Source organism: Gilbertella persicaria, assembly GCF_025201335.1.
Source record: "Gilbertella persicaria strain CBS 190.32 chromosome Unknown B0P05scaffold_4, whole genome shotgun sequence".
NCBI classification, from domain to species: Eukaryota; Fungi; Mucoromycota; class Mucoromycetes; order Mucorales; family Choanephoraceae; genus Gilbertella; species Gilbertella persicaria.
Window position 1 is genome coordinate 104,623 of NW_026251965.1, and position 21,455 is coordinate 126,077.

Consider the following 21,455-nt stretch of genomic DNA (forward strand, 5'->3'; position numbering starts at 1 on the left):
GAGAATAGGTCGTACATAAGCATGGACTCATAAGGTTTTTTTTTCTTTTTCTCTTTTCTTTTTTGTGTTATGTAGTTATGCCATTGAATTCAATTATTATTAAGCCAATTTCAATTCAATCTATTTTATACAGAAAGAAATCCATCTCAAAAAGAAAACCAACAAAAAAACCCAAGAAACCGATTAATTATCATGATCTCCAATCTGATCTAGATTATGCTTATGATTCCCTTGCCTCTATTCAAGTTATTTATCATAGTCTGAAGCACACATACCTCGGCTGTCAAACCAAAATAGAGCAACACAGGAACATGACACGCTTATGTGATATGGAAAAAGAGCTTTTGATTGCTTATGATGATATCAGTCTACAGGTTACTCATCTCAAGAAAGATTTAACCAGAATAGAAAGAGAAATGAACCAACTCAAAGTTGATTCTTGCTCAGAGACTTCTTCCCCTTAACTATGAAAAATTAAAAGAAAAAAAATAAAAATTTATATGGCCAAAAAAAAAAAAAACTTTTTTATATACGTCTTTATAGAACAATAAGCAATGAATCAACCTTTAGAACAACATTCTCATTCACTTCAATATGGTTGGGTATTTTGGTTTATGCACCGTTCTCGAGGAGAAAAGATCACAAACTATGAAGGTGCGATGAAGAAGATTGCTACTTTTCATACTGTAAGATCTTTTTCTTTTTTACGCGAATTTCCTATTTATCTTTTTTTTTATAGATAGAAGAGTTTTGGGCTGTATATAGTCACCTAAGACGACCAGGAGAATTACCCAATATTAGCGACTATCACTTGTTTAAAGAAGGTGTTCGACCTGTGTGGGAGGTAAGGGATATTTATAATCACAAGTTGCTTATTGGCTCAACAGGACACAGCCAATATTCATGGTGGGAAATGGATTGTTCGAGTCAAGAAAGGGTTGGCTGGTAGATATTGGGAGTCTTTGATATTGGCTATCATTGGCGATCAATTTGATGTGCAGGATGAGATTTGTGGGGCAGTTTTGTCTATTCGTGGTTCAGAAGACATCATTTCAGTATGGAACAAGACGTCATCGAATGGCAAAATCAATTTGAAAATTAGGTAAGTCTTACTGTTTAATAATGACTGATTAACTTATTGCTTGTAACAGAGATACCATTAAAAAGTATTTGAATTTACCAGTCGAGACAACGATGGAATATAAAACACATAATGATGCACTTCGAGACAATTCAAGTTTCCGTAACACAGACGTGTTTCGATAAATAAAATAGCTGTCAATCCATAAAAATAGAAATTCATTTTGCTGTACTACAATACAGTTCTGAAGAGAAGCAGCACGAGAACGCAATAAAAATGTAATATAGTCGGAGAGAGTTTCTGCTATTGAAAAAAACGTGGCTATATATATATATATATATATATATAAATTGAAATGTTATATTTTTAATCTATGGGCACACACCTACCTATGTCTCTTTTCTTTTACTTATGCTCTTTGATAGATACAGAAACAAGTCTAAATCAACTACACTCGCAACAAGCGAGAAAAAGAAATTGAGTATAGCCAATTCACTTCTTAAAAGATTCAGTAAAAAGAAGAACAAGAAAAACAATGAATTAAACCAGCCTAGAACATCCATGTCATTACCCAATATTGCAACTATTCCCGAGAAAGAGGATATAATGAAACCACTGCCTCTTCCAGACCATATTACTTCAAGGCAACAAAAGAGACACTCTGCAGATCAACGTCGCCATCGTCACCATGTGATCTCGATGCAAGACGTCAATCGACACTCTATTACTTTTGGCCATTTACCACCCTTAAAGGCAAAGGCCATGGCTGATTTAGCCTTTGAGCCTCATCAAATAGCTAAATTAAACCGCTTAGCCAATTTGCCTGATAATACAGATGCCCTGTTAGCGACATTGGGCAACACAACACAGCCTCAAGTGCTTGTGCCTCATCGATCCATCAGTCACCAAAACCTGAACGAACCTTCCATACGTCAATCACTTAATCGTACACACTCAGAATCACACGCAAAGACAAGAGAAATTGAAGCAGATCCAATTGAACCCGAGACATTGGCAGACTTATTAAGCATGGAAGCTTCAGGGGAAGGTTCTCATGTCATTCTTATCGATGTTCGTAACCTGATTGACTACCAAAAAAGACGCATTCGCCATTCACTTAATGTCAATCTGCCTTCATTGTTAATTAAACGCTATCAGCGCGGTACAATTGCTAATTTCAATCTGGAAAACTTTATCACCACAGCAGAAGGTCGAGAGATCTATGCTGCTAAACACACAAGACCATCACAGCCTACAACGCCTTTGATGGGCACCATTTTGGAGCAAAAAGCAGCAGAGGCAGAAATAAAGAATAACAACAGTAACAAGAAACGAAAAGTAGCCTGGGTCATTTATGATGAAGACATGACTGAAGGAGATCAAACCTCACAAGCTTGGACGATTCTGAATGTGCTGAAGCGCTTTGTAGGTGGTGATAAGACAAAAGAGGGCAGAGTGTATTATCTTGTCGGCGGATTTCATGCTTTTCAAGAACGCTATGAAAACTGGCTTGAGACAACCAGTGCGACGATCTCCTCTTTACCTTCATTACCTCAGAATGGCCCCCACAATTCAAGTTAAACAACAATATGCCGAGACGCTCGATCAGTTACACCATGGGTGAATCTAAAAACGATTTGCATAAGCGAACAAGCCTGTTCACATTGGATACACAAGCTGCTCGCGTAAATAATGCTAACGCGCTGGCGCGTAGAGCAAAAAGAAGAACAGAACAAAATGAAGATACCACGGCACGTTCTACGTCCAATACAACAACAACCAATACAATACATCTTTCTTCTCGCAACCCACTCAGTTCGCATAGACTACAGCCTCAGCAAAAATCATTGAATCGTGTAGCAGAAGACGAAGAAACCCCTATGACAGCTGATGTTTCCTCGCCTCGAACAGAAACTGATTTCTGCTTCATTATTTCCGAGATTATTCCTGGCTTTTTGTATGTGGGTCCTGAAATTGAGACAGAAGAGCAAGCAGTACAATTAGATCAACGCCATATTCGACGTGTATTGAATATGGCTGAAGAATGCCAAGATGAAGGACTGGCTTCACGTTCATTTGTCTATCATAAAATAGCTGCTCGTGATACTCTAGAAATGAAAAACATTGAGCTTGTTATGATGGAAGCTGTTCATTTTATCGGTAAGCCCTATTTTACATTTATTTATCTAATGTCTGTATTAGAACAAGCAAAAAAGAAGCATGAACCTATTTATGTACATTGCAAAGCAGGCAAATCTCGTTCAATTACAGCCATCTTGGCCTATTTAGTCACTTCAGAACGTTGGACATTGAAAAAAGCTTATCGTCATGTCATTAAAGCAAGACCCAACATGTCTCCTAACATTGGTTTTATCTCAGAACTGATGAAGATGGAAGGCAAAGTCCATGGTCGTGTTAGTAGTTTCATGGAATCTGATTGGCAATCCACTCCTTTACCTAGTCCTGAATATGCTAATGAATTGTTTCAATTAGAGAAGGCCTGGCAAACAAACGAAACCACTAATACTAATACTATTACTACTACTACTATTATTTAACTTTTTCTTTTTTCTACCTTTTATTTAATACACTTTGATTAAAAATAATCATGTTGATTAATTTTTGTCTAAAAGCATCTTTCCAGGTATCCATAAATAACAGCCTTCCATAAAGGTCAGGCTGAGAAGCATTTTTGCAAGAAGCAAGAACACTTTCTTGCTCAAATATCGAGTTGTTTTGAAGCGACTTAATGCCCTTGACCAAAAAAGGAACTAAAGAGGAAAACAAGACCAACTAGACTATAAAGATAAGTCAAATGTTGATACTGAACACAATACACTTGATAACTAAGCTTGTGACCAAAAAAAGACATGAGGAGAGTCAATAGTTGAGAATCTTGATTACATAACAAGCTGATGTACTCAACTTTTAAGAAACGGAATGATTCCACACTAATTTCTTGTTTTACTTCAATAATCTATTACGAATTAACCGCTTATCTCAAAGCAACTAAGCAGCACAAAATGTCAAATGCACAAAATGAATAGCTTATTGGTAAGCATTTTTAGACAATGAATTTTCATAAAGACAATGAAGTTTGTTTAGATTGCATATCAGTTACCATTGTTAAAAGGATGACCAACACTAATTTAGACTTGCGTTTTTGTACACTCTCTTGTGAAGAAAACAGAGTTTTGTAAGTAGTGTCTAATCCTTATCAAAGGCTTATTCAACGAACTTCTTGATTCCCATCTTTTATGACAAGCATGGAAAGAATAATGATTGCTAAGGCTTTATTGGACATTTGAGTAACACTGTAACTTTATTCCTAAAGTTAAGCCTGTCTAATTTTTATGTGCAAAAGCGAGGACAAGATTTTTCGGTCAAATCAGAAAATAGACCGATGTAAATTGTCCGAGTTTAACCCATGATGATGTGACTTTATTTGGTAAGCTACAAGTGGGGAAGCCCATATAAAATAAACCCATTGTAAAAAAATTACTTTAAAAGTAGAATACAACGATCACTGTTTTATCTAAATGATTAAGAAACCAACCAGGTTAAACTTTATGCATTCATGTGGTGATACATAACCCCAATCCTTTTTTTTGTATGTATATATATATGTCCATATAAATAATTTATAATAAGAAATTTGACGGAAACCTTGAAAAAAAAAACCTAGAGTAATTCCGATATAATAGAACATGATATATATAAATAACATCTCTTTCTTTCTCTTTCTTTCTTTTTTTCTTCTTCTCCTTCTCTTTCTTTAGAATGAAGCAACAAGATTTAGCTGCTATTCAACGTCCATATCAATGCAATTTCTGCTATAAATCATTTTATCGTTTAGAGCATAAAGTGCGACATGTGAGAACACACACTGGAGAAAAACCTCATATATGCACATATCAACAGTGTGACAAACGATTTGCTCGTTCTGATGAGCTAAGTCGACATGTACGTGTTCACACTGCACCTTCTTCTGTCCTGTTACAGCGAAAAAGAAAGATACGCAAATTCAATTCAAACAAATCAAGGTCAACAGACGATGAAGAGGCCTATCTAAAACAGCAACAACACTGCTCTATCTTAAGGTTTATTCATCCCACTGCTGTACATACTATCCAAAAGGATAAACCAACAAGATCGAGTCCTTATAAACAACCTGTAAATAACAACCTTAACCATTGTCCAGCTCATGGCTGCTATAAATCGTTTTGGCGAAAAGGGCAATTGACAAGACATATTGAAAAACAACACCCAACATTGTGTGATATGGAATCAAATGCGTCATTGTCATCTGATGAAGAAACCTTGCGTTCACCCAAACAAGAAGTAGAAACATCGTTTGGTTATTGTTTACCGCCATTGGATGAGGATCAGTGGCATCAGCAAACATTTCGTTTACCTTCCATTAAATCCTTATTATGCTAATAACAACAATAATAATAATAATATTTATTTATTTTTTAATGATGATAAGCTGCTTTATTCCTATTGTCTTCTTCCCTTGCGCTTGCTTTTAATTCTTTCCATAATGTCTCTTTCTGCATACTTGCTTTACACAGTTTATTACGTGCACATTGGAGACGAGCAATGTATTCGTTGCTATAGTTGATATTTTCCTAGCATGATTTAGCCAAAAGAATACATACGCAGACAAAAAGCTTACCAGCAATAATTCTTTGACTCTTTTGACTACTTCCCTTGCTTCCGTGTCAATGTTCATATCTACATCTTCTTGTAAGATTGGTTCTTGTTTTTCTTGTTCTTTTTCAGACATCTGTTGCTGTTCTGCTTCTTGTTGCTGTTGTTCTGGCTCTTCTTGTTCCTCTTCTTTATGTTCTTCATGTCTTTTCTTTTCAAACAATGTCTTTTCTTTTTAATGCTTGCTTCGACATCAGCATCTAATGCTTTAGGATCCAATGCATCAACAGCATCACTACTAACATGAGATAATGCGGTAGCTGCTACTGCTGCTGCTTCTTGGTCTTCTTTGTATTTCTGACGTTGTTCAGGCGTACGATCAAAGCTCAAGTCAAGATAGCGAGGGTCATCTTGATGCATAATGGATGATAGACGACATAAAATCTTGTTAAAGTTCTTTTCACCTTCAATAAACTCCATGGACGTCTTTGCTAGTGAATCTATTTGTGTAGAAAGCAGAATTCTTCGTAAAGCTGGTCTGCGCACAATGTCTGTTGGTAACTCAATTGGACTAAGGATATCTATATATCACCCTCATTAAGTAACGCAGTTTAATAAAGTTGAATAGATACCTTCAATATTAATGAGTGTATAAGGATCGTCCTCTTCATCTGAAATGCCGTCTTCTAGTCTCTTTCTCTTTCTTTTGACTACTGTTCTCGTTTTACCAAACTTGGAAAACTAGATAAATAATTAAGTTATGTTGTTGCGTTTAATATAGAGTACCTCTGACTCTTCAGCGAGTGTCTTTGGTGCGCGTAGTTTGTTTCCACCTAAATCGTTCGTAGCCCATTTCTTGAGTATGAAAAGGTTAAGGATAAATCAACATACTATTTCTACTAGAGTTAGTATTTATTTTTGAAAAAGAAAAAAAAAGGATATGTTTATAGCCTCTGTTATGAGGAACAAGTCCAACTTGGTCACTGTCACTCTCATCATTTTCGGGTTGAATCCATTTACTGGCTGGTGGAGCAGTAGTAGTGTTAGTAGGAGCAGGAGGAGCAGGAGGAGGCTGCAGAGGTGGAAGTGGTTGAGACATGGTGATATAGACAAAGAAAGAGGTGAGAAATCCAAATTGATTGCAGACTCGTTTCTAATTGCCGCTTATTCAGTCACAAAAAAAAAATATAAAAAAAACATGAAAAGTGTGTTCACTCCTCTTTTTCTTATCAAGTGTAGGTTTTGGGACACATACACACAAAAGAGAACCTAAAAAAAAGTTGTCTCAGTAGCCTATGTATCTTTTTTGAATAAATAACATTCTTTCGATTAAAACGACCAAGCAACACTGATTTGGATCATAACAATTCCTTCTATTTGAATCGAAAAAAACAAACATTCATAAGTAAAAGACTTGCTCTATATTTTTTATCGCACAATTCCATCCTTCTCTAAAGGAAAATAGATCCTATGACTCAACTTGCTTTGCTTTCTTTAAAAAGAAATGTATTTTTATCATCTATTGAAGTTCCGAGTTACCATCATTTTCTGTGATCAAAAACAAACAAACACACAAAAGTGTTTAAGACCAAGGGGTTATCAGTAAAACATTTGATAGTCTTGGTAAGACGAGTCAATCATTGTGAAAAGTAAGATATCTTAAGAAACACTTGAACTCCATTTTGGCTAAAAGATAAAGCTGTTCTAACTCTAAATATATGCGAAGCTTAAAGCAAGTCTTCTTTTTACATGACATCTATCGTAGGTTATGCTTAAAGGGGACAGCTTTAAGCTCGAAAGTGTTATGTATAAATAAGTATCTACTTACTAGTCAATATCTGCTGAAAAAGGTGCCTTTTCTATCATTTACAATGCGTAATGAACTTTGAATGCAGATTCGATGGCAAAGTTCAAATTGAGTCAACGTTTTCGTTTTAGTAAACTCGCTTTTTTTTCTCTCGAAAGTGTCTAAAAATAGTCTCACCTCATTTCAGTTGGATCAGACCTACATTGGGTCATTCCGAAATTTTCTGAATGAGTTTTGTTTTTTTTTTCATCTTCACGAACTCTTGGGATCCTCCATGGTCAAAAAAATAAAATAAAATTCACAAAACAGCCAAGCCAATAATACCATTCAATTCCTTGGCTCAAAAGAACATGGTTCAAATGAAAAAAAAACAGGTTGTTTTAATAGTCATATTGTCGAGTAATGGTCCATCAAAGATTGGCATGTTTAAGCTGTGTTTTGAGCATTTTTACTCTAGATATCTTACAAAACCTGTTATCGATAGCGCTATAAAGATATTGTATGCTATTCAGAGTGTTGAAGAACATACAAAAGTAGAAATATAGACACTTATGATGTAAATAAGGTATGCAGAAATTTTTCATCAAAAATGGAAGAGTTCTTCAATTGTTGAAATCTCCACCCAAATATGAAAGTAAAACGTAATCACTTACGCTGTGGTGATCTTGATAAAAAAAAAGGGGGGGAATGTTTGCTCATAAGAGTGTCAAGGTATTGGAGAATTTTATGATGCATAAACGACTATATATTATCATATATTGACAGCCCTAATTTAATTACTCGTTCTATTTATATTAAAGACATATCCAGCTCAAAAGGCACAATGTCATTTGCAGAATTCAATACGGTAACTTTAATGGACAAATATCTGACAACAAATGATTTACATCTATTTATGGAATCATTGCCTTATCTGATAAAATGTCTTAAATCAAGTGGAGAACTTTATATAACAACCTGTCAATCACACTGAGCAAATTAGAGATTGAATGGTTCATTTAATGTAAATCCTTGTACAGCAGTGATTAGTGAATTATTTAGATTAATTGTTATTATTTGAGATTTAAGTATGGAATAAAGACCTCTACAGATCATGCTAAACCCTGATACAAGCAATTATCTATAAATGTGAACCTATTGTTGGCTCAATAAAAATGCATTCTTTGCTTGGCCTTGGCTCTTTTTTTTTTGCTCTTATTTTGACATTGATAAAATATTAAGGAATAGCATGGATGAGCATGGATGAGTAGAATGACAGAAAAAACGTATACGTTTTGGATTTTCGAAATTGATTTGCTCCTTAACGTAATGGACTTGTAAAACCCCCCCCCCAATTCTTTGCTAGTATTTCTGACAAGATTTTATCATTTTTATCTTTTAAAATTAAAGAAATTAAAGAAATTAAAGCGTAAACGATAAAAGAAAGACGCAATCAGTTACACTGTAGTAAGAGTGTGTTTTTTTTTAGTCTAAGAATAATTATTTTCCAGAGGTTTTTCTCTGTTGACATACAAATAGAGTACTTGCATATTGGTATTGATTTTATCAAGTTCATAAAGTTTGTTTATTTATTAATTTCATGCAAACGGTTCTTTTGAACACATGGTCCAATATGGCCTTTGGTTGCTCGGACTTGATCAATTTACAAGAATGGCTATACCAAGATAAAAATACCTTAAGAGCGCAAGGGCAAAAAGAGATAGAGAGAAGAGCATTGATCTAATGGTGTGTCTAGGCGTGGATTTGTAACCAAAGGAAAAAAAATGGAAACATTTGGTTGGATGTTGGAAGAAGTAGACTGTTTGTAGTAGCATGTTACATAGAGACAATTTGGGATGGAAGCAAATGTATAGAGGTCCATTTAGTACTCCAATAAAGTACAGAGTGGTCAGTCTTGAGTATTCCTGTGAGGAAGCAATTTACAATCCTCTGAAAGATAAAGAGCTTGGCCAAGGGCATTTCTGCATCCTCTAAAGCCACCTTGAGCAGTGCCTGAAGGCGATGCTTGGCCTTGAAGAAGTTCCTTGATGCATATTCCGAGCATCTTTCTGGAAGTAGTAGTCAGAATAATTAGGCAGTAATTGACTAGATCAGTCGGGCTGCCCTTCTTATGAATTGGGACTACTTGTGCGATTCATCAACAATGAGGTGTATATGGCCAACGCCGACATAGATAAAAAATATGGAAAGCCAGGAAGCCATTGATTTCTGTGATATACACGCAAAAATTAAAGCTAGAGTCATAAAACAATCACAGTAATAGCCATAGACGCTAGGAACTTCTCATAAATGTAATGGATCTACAAAGAAACATATAAATTTTCATACTCCGCAAAAATTATGCCGAAATTACGAGTATGCCGAAATTACGAGTATGCCGAAATTACGAGTATGCCGACTTACGAGTATGCCATTTGCGTACTCAAAAAATATTTTTTAGAAAAAAAATAAAATGAAAAGCACTACTTTAAAATAAATCAAAAACATTTTTTGTAATGGCAGAAAATAAAATAGAAGAGGATTTCTAATATTTTATTCGAAATAATTAAAAAAGCTCATTTTTCAATTTTTCTGTTTTAAATAAATAAACGAGTCTACCGGATGGTGCTTTTGTTGTTTTAGTTTAAAAAGAGTATTACTGCCTGGTAGATTCGTTTTTTAATTTAAAACAAAAAATTGAAAAATAAGCTTTTTTTTTTTTTTTATTTTAAGCAGAAAAATAGAGATTTTCTACTTTTTATGTTTTTTTGTCATTGCAGAAAATGTTTTTGATTTATTTTAGAATAATGTTTTTTTTTTATTATTCTTCAAAAATATTTTTTGAGTACGCAAATGGCATACTCGTAAGTCGGCATACCTGTCAATATTTTTATGATTTTTGAAAATGCTTTTGTTTTTTGTGTGCAAGCCTATCGCACTGATCATGAAGGCCTAAGGTGTACGAGTCTTTCCATAATTTTCTTCATCGCTCTAGCTACCTTTTCCGTAGAGCTATCACTACAGCGTAAGCAATGGAAGAAATCTTCTACCAGAAATAGATGATGGAGAGTTTTGGCCAAATCTTCACTCAAATGTGGAAGAGAAAGGCATTTGATCGAAAATTTGTTCCACCCGATGAAATAAAAGGATAATTGCTTACACTGTGGTGTACGGTTGCCGTGGTTACTATTATGGTTGCTATGGTTGCTATGGCTGTTGTAATCACTCTGCTACAACAGGAAACATGGTCAAAAAAGTGATGATCAGTAGCATTCAAGGAAGAGCACAAACCATTGCTGTTGTCATTTGGGAAGAGAAGACGTTGTTTTTTTCAAAGATTTTTATTATTGCTCCGCGTAAAGTTACCCTAATGGCACTCAAGAGGCGGGCGCAATTCATACTGAATTATATTATACAATTATGCTGAAAGCAAACTAAGCAGAATAAAATAAAAGATATGCCACTGTTATTAATGGAAAAAAAATACGAGAAGAATTACAGTCTTGTGTGTACTTGCTTTTCATCTGCAAGCAGTTGTAAAGCAGTACGTGTTTGTTGTAGAGTGGAGTAGGCATCAAAAGCTACGTTGTCCATGACAAATCTCCAGTGTGCTTTCCAAACTTGTGATACAGCTGTAATGATAATGTCAACAACGGTTAATTGTTTTTGTGAGTAATCCATTCTAGTGAAGTTTAGTGTAACCAGTGCTTGAATAACATCTTCGACAGTGGTTGTAGGCCAAAGAAATTCGAAGATGAGATTGTTCCAAAAAAACCTCTTTGGTGGGCAATAGAACAGGAGGTGTTGTTCACTTTCCAGATGAATTGAGCAAATGGTACAAAGAGGTGAGGGGAACTTCTCAGGAAGTATATAGTGAAGAAGTTGTCTTGTGGGTAGTTTGGAAACCAGGAATCGGTATATCATATTACGAGCAACTGGCAGCAGAGACCAGCTCCAGAAATCAGTCCAAAAGTTACTAGAGATAGCTCGTAGGCGCTCTGGAGCAGATGTAGCACTCTGGCAAGTTAACCGAAACTCCTTTGTCGATACCCGGGTGATTGGTCCAGTCAGGGTCACAAATTGGAAAGAGTTGACAAATGGAACAAAAGATAAAGGTGGTGAGGACGGTAAAGTAGGCAATACCTCTACAGTAGGAGGTTGGCAGTGTTTGACAAAGAAAGGAAAGAATTGGTACTTGTTACTTTCTAGCCCTCGGGTGATCTGAAAGTAGGATTTTTGGAGCTCTTGCGGAATATGATCCGGATGCTTCCAATGGATTAGCTTAAGATCGTGGTTGAAAAGCATAAATGCTTGAACTGGGATAAATTGAATCCTTTTCGGCAATGACGGAAGTCGTGGTCTCAAAGATTGTAAGACGACCTTCATCGGCAAACTAAGACATGCTTGGTGAGCTAGTGTCATCTGGTCAAAATCTCGAGGCAAGCGATCTATTGAGGCATAAAATAGATCAATTGTTGAAATACGTTTACCGCACCCAAGGTGAGAGGCTCTATTGTGTCTAGCCAAAGGAAAGAACAAAGGAATAGCTACCTCATAATATCCGGAGATATTTTGGATGTGTCTTGTGAGTATACGATGCCAGTGTGCGTTGATAGAGCGGTTCAACAGAGGAAAGACCCAGCGACTATAAAGCGCGTCCCTTTGCAATAACGGATCAAGGACCCCTACACCACCATCTTCTTTCGGTAGAGTCCAAGTTGGCCAAGCAATTTTCGGAAAGATTTTGGAGTTTAGGAACTGCTGTGCTAAAGACCGGATTCGAGAAATCTCAGTCTTCGTGAACGGCGTTACCAGAAGAAGATACCAACATTTGGATAATATTAAGGTGTTAACTACCGTGGCCCGGCCTAGTACTGACAAGGAATGGGCAGAATGTATCAAGCAGGCAGATTTCATCTTTGCCAAAAAGGTCTCAAAATAATTTTGTCTTTGTGCAACTAACTGGATTAATGGAAAACCTAAGTATACAATAGGTTGTGCATCCATGGAAGACTGAATGTGCTGTATCTGTAGTGGCAGCAGATACCTATGCCAAAATAGCCAGGAGTTTGTACCAGATAAAAATAGAGCTTCAAACTTGTTAAAGTTGATTTTTGCATTTGATGCACTACAATACGTTGATATATGTCTTTGCAGTATTGCAAGATCATTCGGATCATGTATAAATACTAAAGCATCATCTGCGTAGCAAAGAATTTTAGTTTCTATAGGAGCAGAGGAGGAAGAGTCAGGCCTTGGTGTTTGTTGTCGAAACTGATATCCTTTGAACCCCCCATCTTGTATAATCGAACGTAGAAATAGATCAAATGTCAAGTTATACAAAACTGGTGATAGTGGATCGCCTTGTTTTAATCCTCTTCGTTTCTTGATTTCTTTAGTAAAGAACCCATTAACATTGATTTTGATCTTGTTTTTTGAGAGCAATTTGTGTATTGTATCGGCAATCACTTCCGGGAACCCGTAGCCTATCAGTACTCTTTTAAGATATGTGAGGTGTACCCGATCGTATGCTTTCTCTTGATCAAGTAAAAGCGCTAAATTATGGTCACTACTTCTGCCCTTAGTCGTATCTTGCTGTACTCTGGCTTGTGCGTCTTCCATAATGGTTTGGACTATCAATCCATTTTCTGCGATAAATCGCCCTGGTATGAAACCCAATTGAAATTGAGTAATCAATTGTGGAGCAATCATCATTATACGGCGGTTTAGTATCCTTGTAAAGATTTTATAGTCCGTGTTAGCCAGTGTGATTGGTCTATAGTTCTTCGTGTCGGATAGATTGCCTTTCTTAGGTAGTAACACCATCAATGATTCATTCCATGACATTGGAAGACTACCAGCTAAAATATCATTATATACATCCGTAATCAATGTGTGAAGACTAGGATGTTTCATGATAAGATTCAAAATTTCATATGGAAGACCATCGGTGCCAGGGCTACTTTGTCTTGGAGTTCGCTTGGATTCTTCAAATATTTCATTCATAGAAATACTCAGCATCATGGTGTCTCTTTGACTATCATTCAATTTCACATTGTCAGGAATTTTAGCAATCAATCTGTTCATAGCATGGTAATTGGGAGGGTCTGGAGTATATAAGTTAGAATAGAATTGTTGTACTATTTTCTCTTTAGCCTCTTGATCTCCACAAAGTTCACCACTGACAGGATCTCGTAGATCGCCTACTGATTTTTGATGTGTTCGTACTTTGATCAACCTGTTTAGAAAGCCTGGAGACTTTCGCCTTTCTCTCGCCAACGCTTTCCCGCTCTCAGAGCGTCTATTTCAGCAGCTTCCTCTTGCAAAGCTCTCAATTGTTTCTCTACTATGGGTAGTACCAATCCACTATACCACGATGTTCCTGATGCCGAAGGATTTTGTTACGTTTACGTTGTAACCGTTTAATCTGTTTGTTTCTCTAATTGACTGTCTCCAATTGAAATGATTGGTAAACAGTTTGACTTCAGCTTTAATCCAGTCCTAATTTCTCTGAGCAGTGTAATGTTTTCTCTGATTCTGGAGTTGCAGAACTAGTGTATCCAAGAAAGCAGCTAATTGTTGTCTAAACTCTTTCTTTTTCGCTAAGTTTGGATTTGCCTTCCATGTGCCTGGGCCTCTAGTGCTTTCTTTGTTCAAGTTAAAGTTAACAACTAGCAGAGAATGATCTGTCCAAGAATGAGAAATAAACGTCTGTTCAACGCTCTTTATATTTGTCTGAATCTATTACAGCAATATACGTAATCAATGATAGAAGACGCATTTGAACCTTACCATGTTATCTGTTTATCATTGCAAAAGCAATCATAAAACGAAGTTTGCAGCAAATCTATCCATTCTGCCGGTGGACCATAGACAGATCCATCCCAAATTCGTTTTCCATATTGTATTTGAAGTCTCCAAGGATGACTGCATTGTATAACTCGCTGGTCAAATATAGCTGTACGTTACATCTTCCATCATGTTGTTGAAAATGTTGCTTTGATCCGAGCGCTTTGAGTTGCTGGAGCATATATATTTAAAATAGAAAGGAGTGGGAGAGGACTAGAAGAATCATTCGTATTTTCCTCTACTAGGTGTACAGCCGCTAGAATGTATCTTCCCGCCACATCCGTGCATACTGACTTGAGCATATATTGAGGATTGAGTGAGACAATTCCACAATGTTGAGTCCATAAAGCAGAGTTCGTCTGAAACTGCATATTTAATTGATTCATGATTTGAGCATTATCGGCATGTGTTTCTTGGAAAGCGATAATGTCAATGTCTAAGGAGCGAAGATATCGTATAAAAAGTTTTTGTTGAGAGGGATTAGAGTTTTTCGTAGGCTGCGACAGTTGAGTGTCGCAATTCTTATTTTACATGTGTTGGACATATTTAATGGATATTGTAGTTGTTTAGAATTGGTCGCTAAGACCACCTTGCCCTAGTTCCATAGTCGGAACTGAATTCATAACGGCTAATCGTGTTCTGTGAATTGAAAACCTGCATTAGCTAGTTGTTCTAGCTGCTCCCAGCTGTATGATACTGGTTGCTCATTCTCAATCATTCGTATCTGTTCGCTGGTCAAAATCAAATGTTGTTGTTTCAAGAATTGGATCTGCTCAAAATTCCACTTCATCGCTTCTCTGTCTATATTTGTCAAGTAGGACGACTCTGACTAACCTCATCCTCTGCGTTTTGTCCACGGAAACGCCTGTATTTGCTTGAAGCCTCTGATGTGTAATACGGGAGAACGAGGAGGAGAAGGTGCCTCTTGAGTAGCCTTTGGCTTCTCGGGTTCAGAGGCCTCAATGTCCATGTTATCCTCTTCGACTTCTTTATCCTCGTAGTGATAGGAGTGACTTCCTTAGGTTTTGCGGTATTTACCGGTGTCTTACGGTCCTTAACAACAATGGTTTTAACCTTTTTGTTAGGAGCCGCTGCGTCTCAATTGTATTACTACGAGGACATTATCTCATCATATGACCTTTCTCATTACAATTAAAACACTTCATGTAGTTTTTCAAGTCAGGACAGTCTGCACGGCAATGATCAGAAGCTTGACATAGTCTACAGAAGTCTGGCATATTTTCCCATTGAAGTAATACCTGGCGAATCTCTCCATCATCATCCATCCAAGGAATGACTCGTTGAAGTGATTCAAAAGGAGGGTCATTGGTGTTGGCTGGAGTAAGGTTCAATGTTGCATAGCCTTGACCATTAAAACAGTCATGGCTCCTATTAATCCCAAGATCCAATACTCGACCATATTCGGACAAGCAATTTTCATATCCTTCCTCAATCGTTGAGGGGCCTCTAGGGGAAGTCTATCCAATTTGAGGCGAACAATCTTTGCGTCGGCAGGTAAACTAGGAAGCCTTTAACGAAGGTTCCATCCTCCAAACGGATGCCCGTGTTCAAAACGGCCTTATATCCAGGTGAATCTTTTGTCCATGCAGTTTCAATAAATGAACGATTAAGATATCTACGGGTAGAAGGGAGTCTACCGCAGTAGTCGTCGCAGCCGGTTTCTTCATCAGCGTCTTTATTAAAGGTTTGAAGTGCCTTTCGCAACATATGAGCATCTTTGATGTCAGTAATGTCGATGAGAATAGAGTTTTTTTCAATGCCTTTCAAATATGGTTTGATGAATTCGACTGTTGGTTCCGCGGACGATGAAGGGTCTTCATCTGTATCCTCTACTGTTGCAGTTGGAACTGGGATTAGGATGGTAGGCCGGAAGGAGTGTGTGGTACGTGCTTGTCCAGAGACAACTTTCGACCAAGATAAGGAATGAGTTTTTGTTGCTGTCTTCTTGTCTGTATTAGAGTCAGAAGTTGCTAAGGTACGGGTCTGATTATTACGTGAAAGAACCATGCTTCTCATAAATGTAATGGATCTACAAAGAAACATATAAATTTTCATACTCCGTAAAAATTATGCCGAAATTACGAGTATGCCGAAATTACGAGTATGCCGACTTACGAGTATGCCATTTGCGTACTCAAAAAATATTTTTTAGAAAAAAATAAAATGAAAAGCACTACTTTAAAATAAATCAAAAACATTTTTTGTAATGGCAGAAAATAAAATAGAAGAGGATTTCTAATATTTTATTCGAAATAATTAAAAAAGCTCATTTTTCAATTTTTCTGTTTTAAATAAATAAACGAGTCTACCGGATGGTGCTTTTGTTGTTTTAGTTTAAAAAGAGTATTACTGCCTGGTAGATTCGTTTTTTAATTTAAAACAAAAAATTGAAAAATAAGCTTTTTTTTTTTTTTATTTTAAGCAGAAAAATAGAGATTTTCTACTTTTTATGTTTTTTTGTCATTGCAGAAAATGTTTTTGATTTATTTTAGAATAATGTTTTTTTTTTATTATTCTTCAAAAATATTTTTTGAGTACGCAAATGGCATACTCGTAAGTCGGCATACCTGTCAATATTTTTATGATTTTTGAAAATGCTTTTGTTTTTTGTGTGCAAGCCTATCGCACTGATCATGAAGGCCTAAGGTGTACGAGTCTTTCCATAATTTTCTTCATCGCTCTAGCTACCTTTTCCGTAGAGCTATCACTACAGCGTAAGCAATGGAAGAAATCTTCTACCAGAAATAGATGATGGAGAGTTTTGGCCAAATCTTCACTCAAATGTGGAAGAGAAAGGCATTTGATCGAAAATTTGTTCCACCCGATGAAATAAAAGGATAATTGCTTACACTGTGGTGTACGGTTGCCGTGGTTACTATTATGGTTGCTATGGTTGCTATGGTTGCTATGGTTGCTATGGTTGCTATGGTTGCTATGGTTGCTATGGTTGCTATGGCTGTTGTAATCACTCTGCTACAACAGGAAACATGGTCAAAAAAGTGATGATCAGTAGCATTCAAGGAAGAGCACAAACCATTGTTGTTGTCATTTGGGAAGAGAAGACGTTGTTGACTACTGACAGTCGCTTACTACAATTTATTCAATGGAAGGATGTCATTGGCTAGCGACTCCCAATTTCAAATAAAACATAGCAACCATAGCATTTTTCTTTCATTAGTGGAAGATTTCTTCCATCGCTTACGCTGTAGTGATAACTCTACAGAAAAGGTAGCTAGAGCAATGAAAGAGATTATGGAAAGAATCATGCACCCCAGGCCTTCATGATCAGTGTGATGGGCTTACAAAAAAAAAGCATTTTCAAAAATCATAGAAATATTTCTTTGAGTACACAAGTGGCATACTTGTAAGTCGGCATAAATTGTATTGGAGTATGAAAAATCGAGCTTCGGCTTGGTGCAATAGAAAGAAATTTATGTATTTGCTTCCTAAACCTACTGACGTAAATAATATAAGATAACGTCATTATTGGTGAAATATTGCGTCAACGTGAAAAAAAATGGTTTCGAGGTTTTTTTTACGCATACCTTATTATTTTGTAGTACAGTTGGCAAATAAACACATTGACCAAAAACTAGAGCTTTTTACGCTCATTTTGAGTACGAAATCTTGTTACTAGCTCTATTTTCATTCTGTAACATCAAAAAGAAGGTCGAACACTGTCAAAATGAGCTTTTTTCTTGACTAGTATCCTTTGGATCAGAGGTCATTTTGGCCATTTTTTTTTCAATTCGAGTTTTTCAGCTAAAATTAGCTTTGAAGATATTATGAGTGATATTAAACACTGTTTGTAGATATTAATAATATTCATGCAGGTATAAATAGGATTTATAGCACTTTCAATTGTCTAAAGAAAAGATTTGTATAAATCGTCATTAAAGTACCTATTTGCCTGGTGGCTTTGTTATGTAGATTTGTAATGTCTTTTATTTTTGCGGTCCAAAATAGCAGGCTTTGGTTTTTCGTAGAGAAAGGGGAACACTCCATCTACTCCATTGTCCACTTCTCTGTCATCTAACTATTTAGAACGTCTTTTCTTGATTTTTGTCCGCTCGTTCAGCTTTCAAATATATACTAATTATATGCGAAAACGTTTGATTTGAAGATTTTATTTCTAATCATCGATGTTGTAAACATTAGCCATTGGCTCCAGTAATCTTCGTATTCTTTTTGTTTACCATCATTCTAAAGTAAAAACTAAAGGCTGATGGCAAAGGTAGTTCATCGGGGACTATTTTGAAGCCAATCCAGTGATAGTTTGAGATGGTCTGCATGAAAATTGGCACCGGTTTATTGTTGTGTGGAATATCAGTTGGTACGGATGTGATAGGAACATTCGCACTGCCACGATGCAATTCAGACGAAGTATATATGCACACTGGAGCCTCAAAAGCATCTACTGCCACTTGAGCTCAATCAGGAGAATAAAACCGCGAGGGGTAAACACTTTTCTAGGGCCTTTTTCTATAATCTTTTAATGTTATGTTGTCAAAGCGCAAAACATAAATATGTTTGTACTTTTCAAAAGCTTGAGGCATTTTTATTCTGAAATTCAAGTATTGATTGTTTTCAATATAGCTGTCAGTTTTGCCTTGATCCATAAAGAAGGCAACTGCTCTATAGTTTTCATTACCCTAGGGGAGGTTAAACGTTTTATAGATATCTTCCGCAAAAATATCTTGATGGAGATTGTACTTCGAGCGATTTTTTCTGGTAGTAGTTCTGCGCCGTTTGTTTGGAACAAATTACTTATCATGTATGTATATACATAGTCACCTTTGATGTTGACCACTTCAAAATATTTCTAAATAGTTAGGATAGTAGAGCAGGAATATGTTTAGAGACTTACTAGCCAGACCTCTGATGAGGTATTGAATGGCTAGCCTTTTTTAAATTTGAGATCAACTTCTAGCGCCCTTGACATTGCGAGAATAATTTTGGCACTTCCTCTTATGATCTTCCCGAAATTTTAGGAATGCCTTTTCATCTTTTAGAAACTCTCTGTTTATTGAAATAATCTAGTGTCGCGATTAACTTAGATGGTATCTCCGCCAACTTGGGGAGACAGCTTGAAAAGAGCCTAAGTCATCAAAAACAAACAAGTCATTGAGGACAATCCTTCAGCTAAACTTTATCCGGCGTGATAAAATAAGGATGCTTACTTCGGAGCTTACTGTGATTAAAGCGTGTTTAAACCAAGGAAATGAAGCTTTTGATCTCTTGAAAACAGATATACTTGATTGTAAAATCACTATAAAGAATTGAGGAATAGCAGAAGAATTACATCTAATAAATCAAGACAGACTGCAAATAAAAGGCTTTTATATAACGATACTTTATTTAAGCGATAACACTCTTATTTACTTTTGAGAAAGCTTGAGATGATAGGACTTGGGTCTAAAACGTATTGTCAGTCTATAAAATATAACACTATAGTCTTACCTTGTAAACTGACTAAAGCCTTGCTTACTCATAGAGAATCCCAACCCACTTTCTTTAGCACCAACCCAAGCCAAAGCAGGGTCAATATAATCACATCGGTTCATGAACCAAGTACCTGTTTCAATTTGATCGCCAATTTCGAGCGCTTTCTCTTCACTCGAAGTCCAAATACTGGCCGTTAAACCGTATCGAGAGTCGTTTATTAATTTAATGGCTTCTTCATCTGAGGAGACCTTCATGATACCAAGAACTGGTCCAAATGTCTATAATGTTTTAGCATTGTGTATTTCGAATGGTATATACACACCTCTTCATTCATCACAAGCATAGAATGGTCAACATTGACGAGGATTTGGGGACTAACATAAGCATTGTCTTTCTATACAAAGATGTAAATATATCCATGGTCTTTCAGGCTGTAGTTTACCTGATCAAGAGGGAAAAGTGTTTTGGTATCCAAAAGAGGTTTAGCTCCTTTATCGATAGCGTCTTGAATTTGAGCTCTGACAGCTTTAGCAAACTTAAGATTAGCCATAGGACCAAGTGTAGTCTTTTCGTCTTTGGGATCTCCAAGAACATAGCTCTAAGATGAAATAAGTACACTTATTTTCTTCTCTTTTGCTTCTTACTTTAGCGATCTCAACAGCCTTTGCTACAAATGTATCATAGATACTTTCATGCACATAACAACGTTCAATAGAGCAACAACATTGTCCTGAGTTGAAAAAGGCGCCATCCACAATATTTTCCACAGCAAAATCCAAATCGGTATCAGGCAGAACATAAGCAGGATCTTTACCACCCAATTCCATGCCGGATCCTACCATGTGAGAGAGAGTTGAGCCATCATCCGTATGGGTATTATTAAACTTACCAATCAAATGTTGTCTATCGCCGATTGCTTGACGAATCTTTTTGCCAACTGCAATACTACCTGTGAAATTAACAAACTGAATAGAAGGATGCTGAACAATATAGTTTGCTTCCTTGTCCAATACATGAACAGCCTGAACAGCATCGTGAGGAACACCTGCTTCTCTCAATGTGTCCACAAAGATATCAGCACATAAAGGTGTTTGAGGTGACTGTTTTAACAAGACTGTGTTGCCGGATAGCAAAGCAGGTACAATATTGTTCACTGTTGTCAGATAAGGGTAGTTCCATGCAGCAATCAAGAAGACAGGGCCAAGAGGCTCCTTACGTTGGAAACGCTTCACTTTGCCTGGTACATCTTCAATGATTTCATCAGTCAAGGCTTCTTGAGCAACAGAAATCATATAGTTGGCGCGTTCAAGAACACCTTTGACTTCACCATGGCCATAACGGATAGGACGTCCCATTTGTGTAGTGATAGAAGAAGCGATAACGTCTTTTTTGGTTTCAAATAATTCACAGAACTTTTGAAAAATAGAGATACGCTCCTTTAAAGGTACTTTTCTCCATGTAGGAAAAGCAGCTACTGAGCGTTTGATAGCTTGGTCTACTTGTTCTTGAGATAGAGTAGGGAGTTCAAAAGCGACTTGTTGATTGCTTGGAGAGATAACTTGAATGTTTGTCATATCGTGTGTATATATAAAAGAGAGAGAGAGAGAGATAAAGGGAGAA

The 21,455-nt window shown here is 36.5% G+C and overlaps 7 protein-coding genes across 7 annotated transcripts; 4 read left to right on the plus strand and 3 right to left on the minus strand.

The window, feature by feature from the left end:
- The first annotated feature begins 66 nt into the window (after window positions 1-66).
- On the plus strand, window positions 67-514 carry B0P05DRAFT_525094 (uncharacterized protein). Its single transcript, XM_051576271.1, has one exon. It carries the CDS (start codon window positions 78-80, stop codon window positions 462-464), a length of 387 nt encoding a protein of 128 aa, XP_051438631.1. The 5' UTR covers window positions 67-77; the 3' UTR covers window positions 465-514.
- Window positions 505-1,397, plus strand: B0P05DRAFT_525095 (translation initiation factor eIF 4e-like domain-containing protein). Its single transcript, XM_051576272.1, has 4 exons — window positions 505-686; window positions 740-844; window positions 888-1,102; window positions 1,152-1,397. Exons 1-4 carry the CDS (start codon window positions 555-557, stop codon window positions 1,264-1,266), a joined length of 567 nt encoding a protein of 188 aa, XP_051438632.1. The 5' UTR covers window positions 505-554; the 3' UTR covers window positions 1,267-1,397.
- A 61-nt stretch (window positions 1,398-1,458) lies between these two features.
- B0P05DRAFT_525097 (uncharacterized protein) lies at window positions 1,459-3,685 on the plus strand. Its single transcript, XM_051576273.1, has 3 exons — window positions 1,459-2,603; window positions 2,639-3,241; window positions 3,284-3,685. The coding sequence occupies exons 1-3, from the start codon at window positions 1,493-1,495 to the stop codon at window positions 3,637-3,639; spliced, it is 2,070 nt and encodes a 689-aa protein (XP_051438633.1). The 5' UTR covers window positions 1,459-1,492; the 3' UTR covers window positions 3,640-3,685.
- Window positions 3,686-4,062: 377 nt separating this feature from the next.
- On the minus strand, window positions 4,063-4,535 carry B0P05DRAFT_525099 (uncharacterized protein; the record flags this gene model as incomplete). Its single annotated transcript, XM_051576274.1, has 3 exons — window positions 4,326-4,535; window positions 4,187-4,277; window positions 4,063-4,135 (listed from the first exon to the last, which is right to left on the minus strand). Coding segments are annotated over exons 1-3 (205 nt in total), but the record flags the coding sequence as incomplete, so codon positions are not given.
- Window positions 4,536-4,737: 202 nt separating this feature from the next.
- On the plus strand, window positions 4,738-5,569 carry B0P05DRAFT_525100 (uncharacterized protein). The gene has a single exon (XM_051576275.1). The coding sequence runs from the start codon at window positions 4,862-4,864 to the stop codon at window positions 5,519-5,521; it is 660 nt and encodes a 219-aa protein (XP_051438635.1). The 5' UTR covers window positions 4,738-4,861; the 3' UTR covers window positions 5,522-5,569.
- On the minus strand, window positions 5,557-6,833 carry B0P05DRAFT_568366 (uncharacterized protein; the record flags this gene model as incomplete). Its single annotated transcript, XM_051581192.1, has 6 exons — window positions 5,557-5,712; window positions 5,760-5,945; window positions 5,987-6,315; window positions 6,367-6,475; window positions 6,521-6,567; window positions 6,626-6,833. 6 exons carry the CDS (start codon window positions 6,831-6,833, stop codon window positions 5,557-5,559), a joined length of 1,035 nt encoding a protein of 344 aa, XP_051438636.1.
- A 12,886-nt stretch (window positions 6,834-19,719) lies between these two features.
- B0P05DRAFT_525120 (aldehyde dehydrogenase) lies at window positions 19,720-21,448 on the minus strand. Its single transcript, XM_051576276.1, has 6 exons — window positions 20,725-21,448; window positions 20,480-20,670; window positions 20,278-20,433; window positions 20,158-20,229; window positions 19,851-20,113; window positions 19,720-19,805 (listed from the first exon to the last, which is right to left on the minus strand). The coding sequence occupies exons 1-6, from the start codon at window positions 21,407-21,409 to the stop codon at window positions 19,769-19,771; spliced, it is 1,404 nt and encodes a 467-aa protein (XP_051438637.1). The 5' UTR covers window positions 21,410-21,448; the 3' UTR covers window positions 19,720-19,768.
- Between the last annotated feature and the right edge of the window lie 7 nt (window positions 21,449-21,455).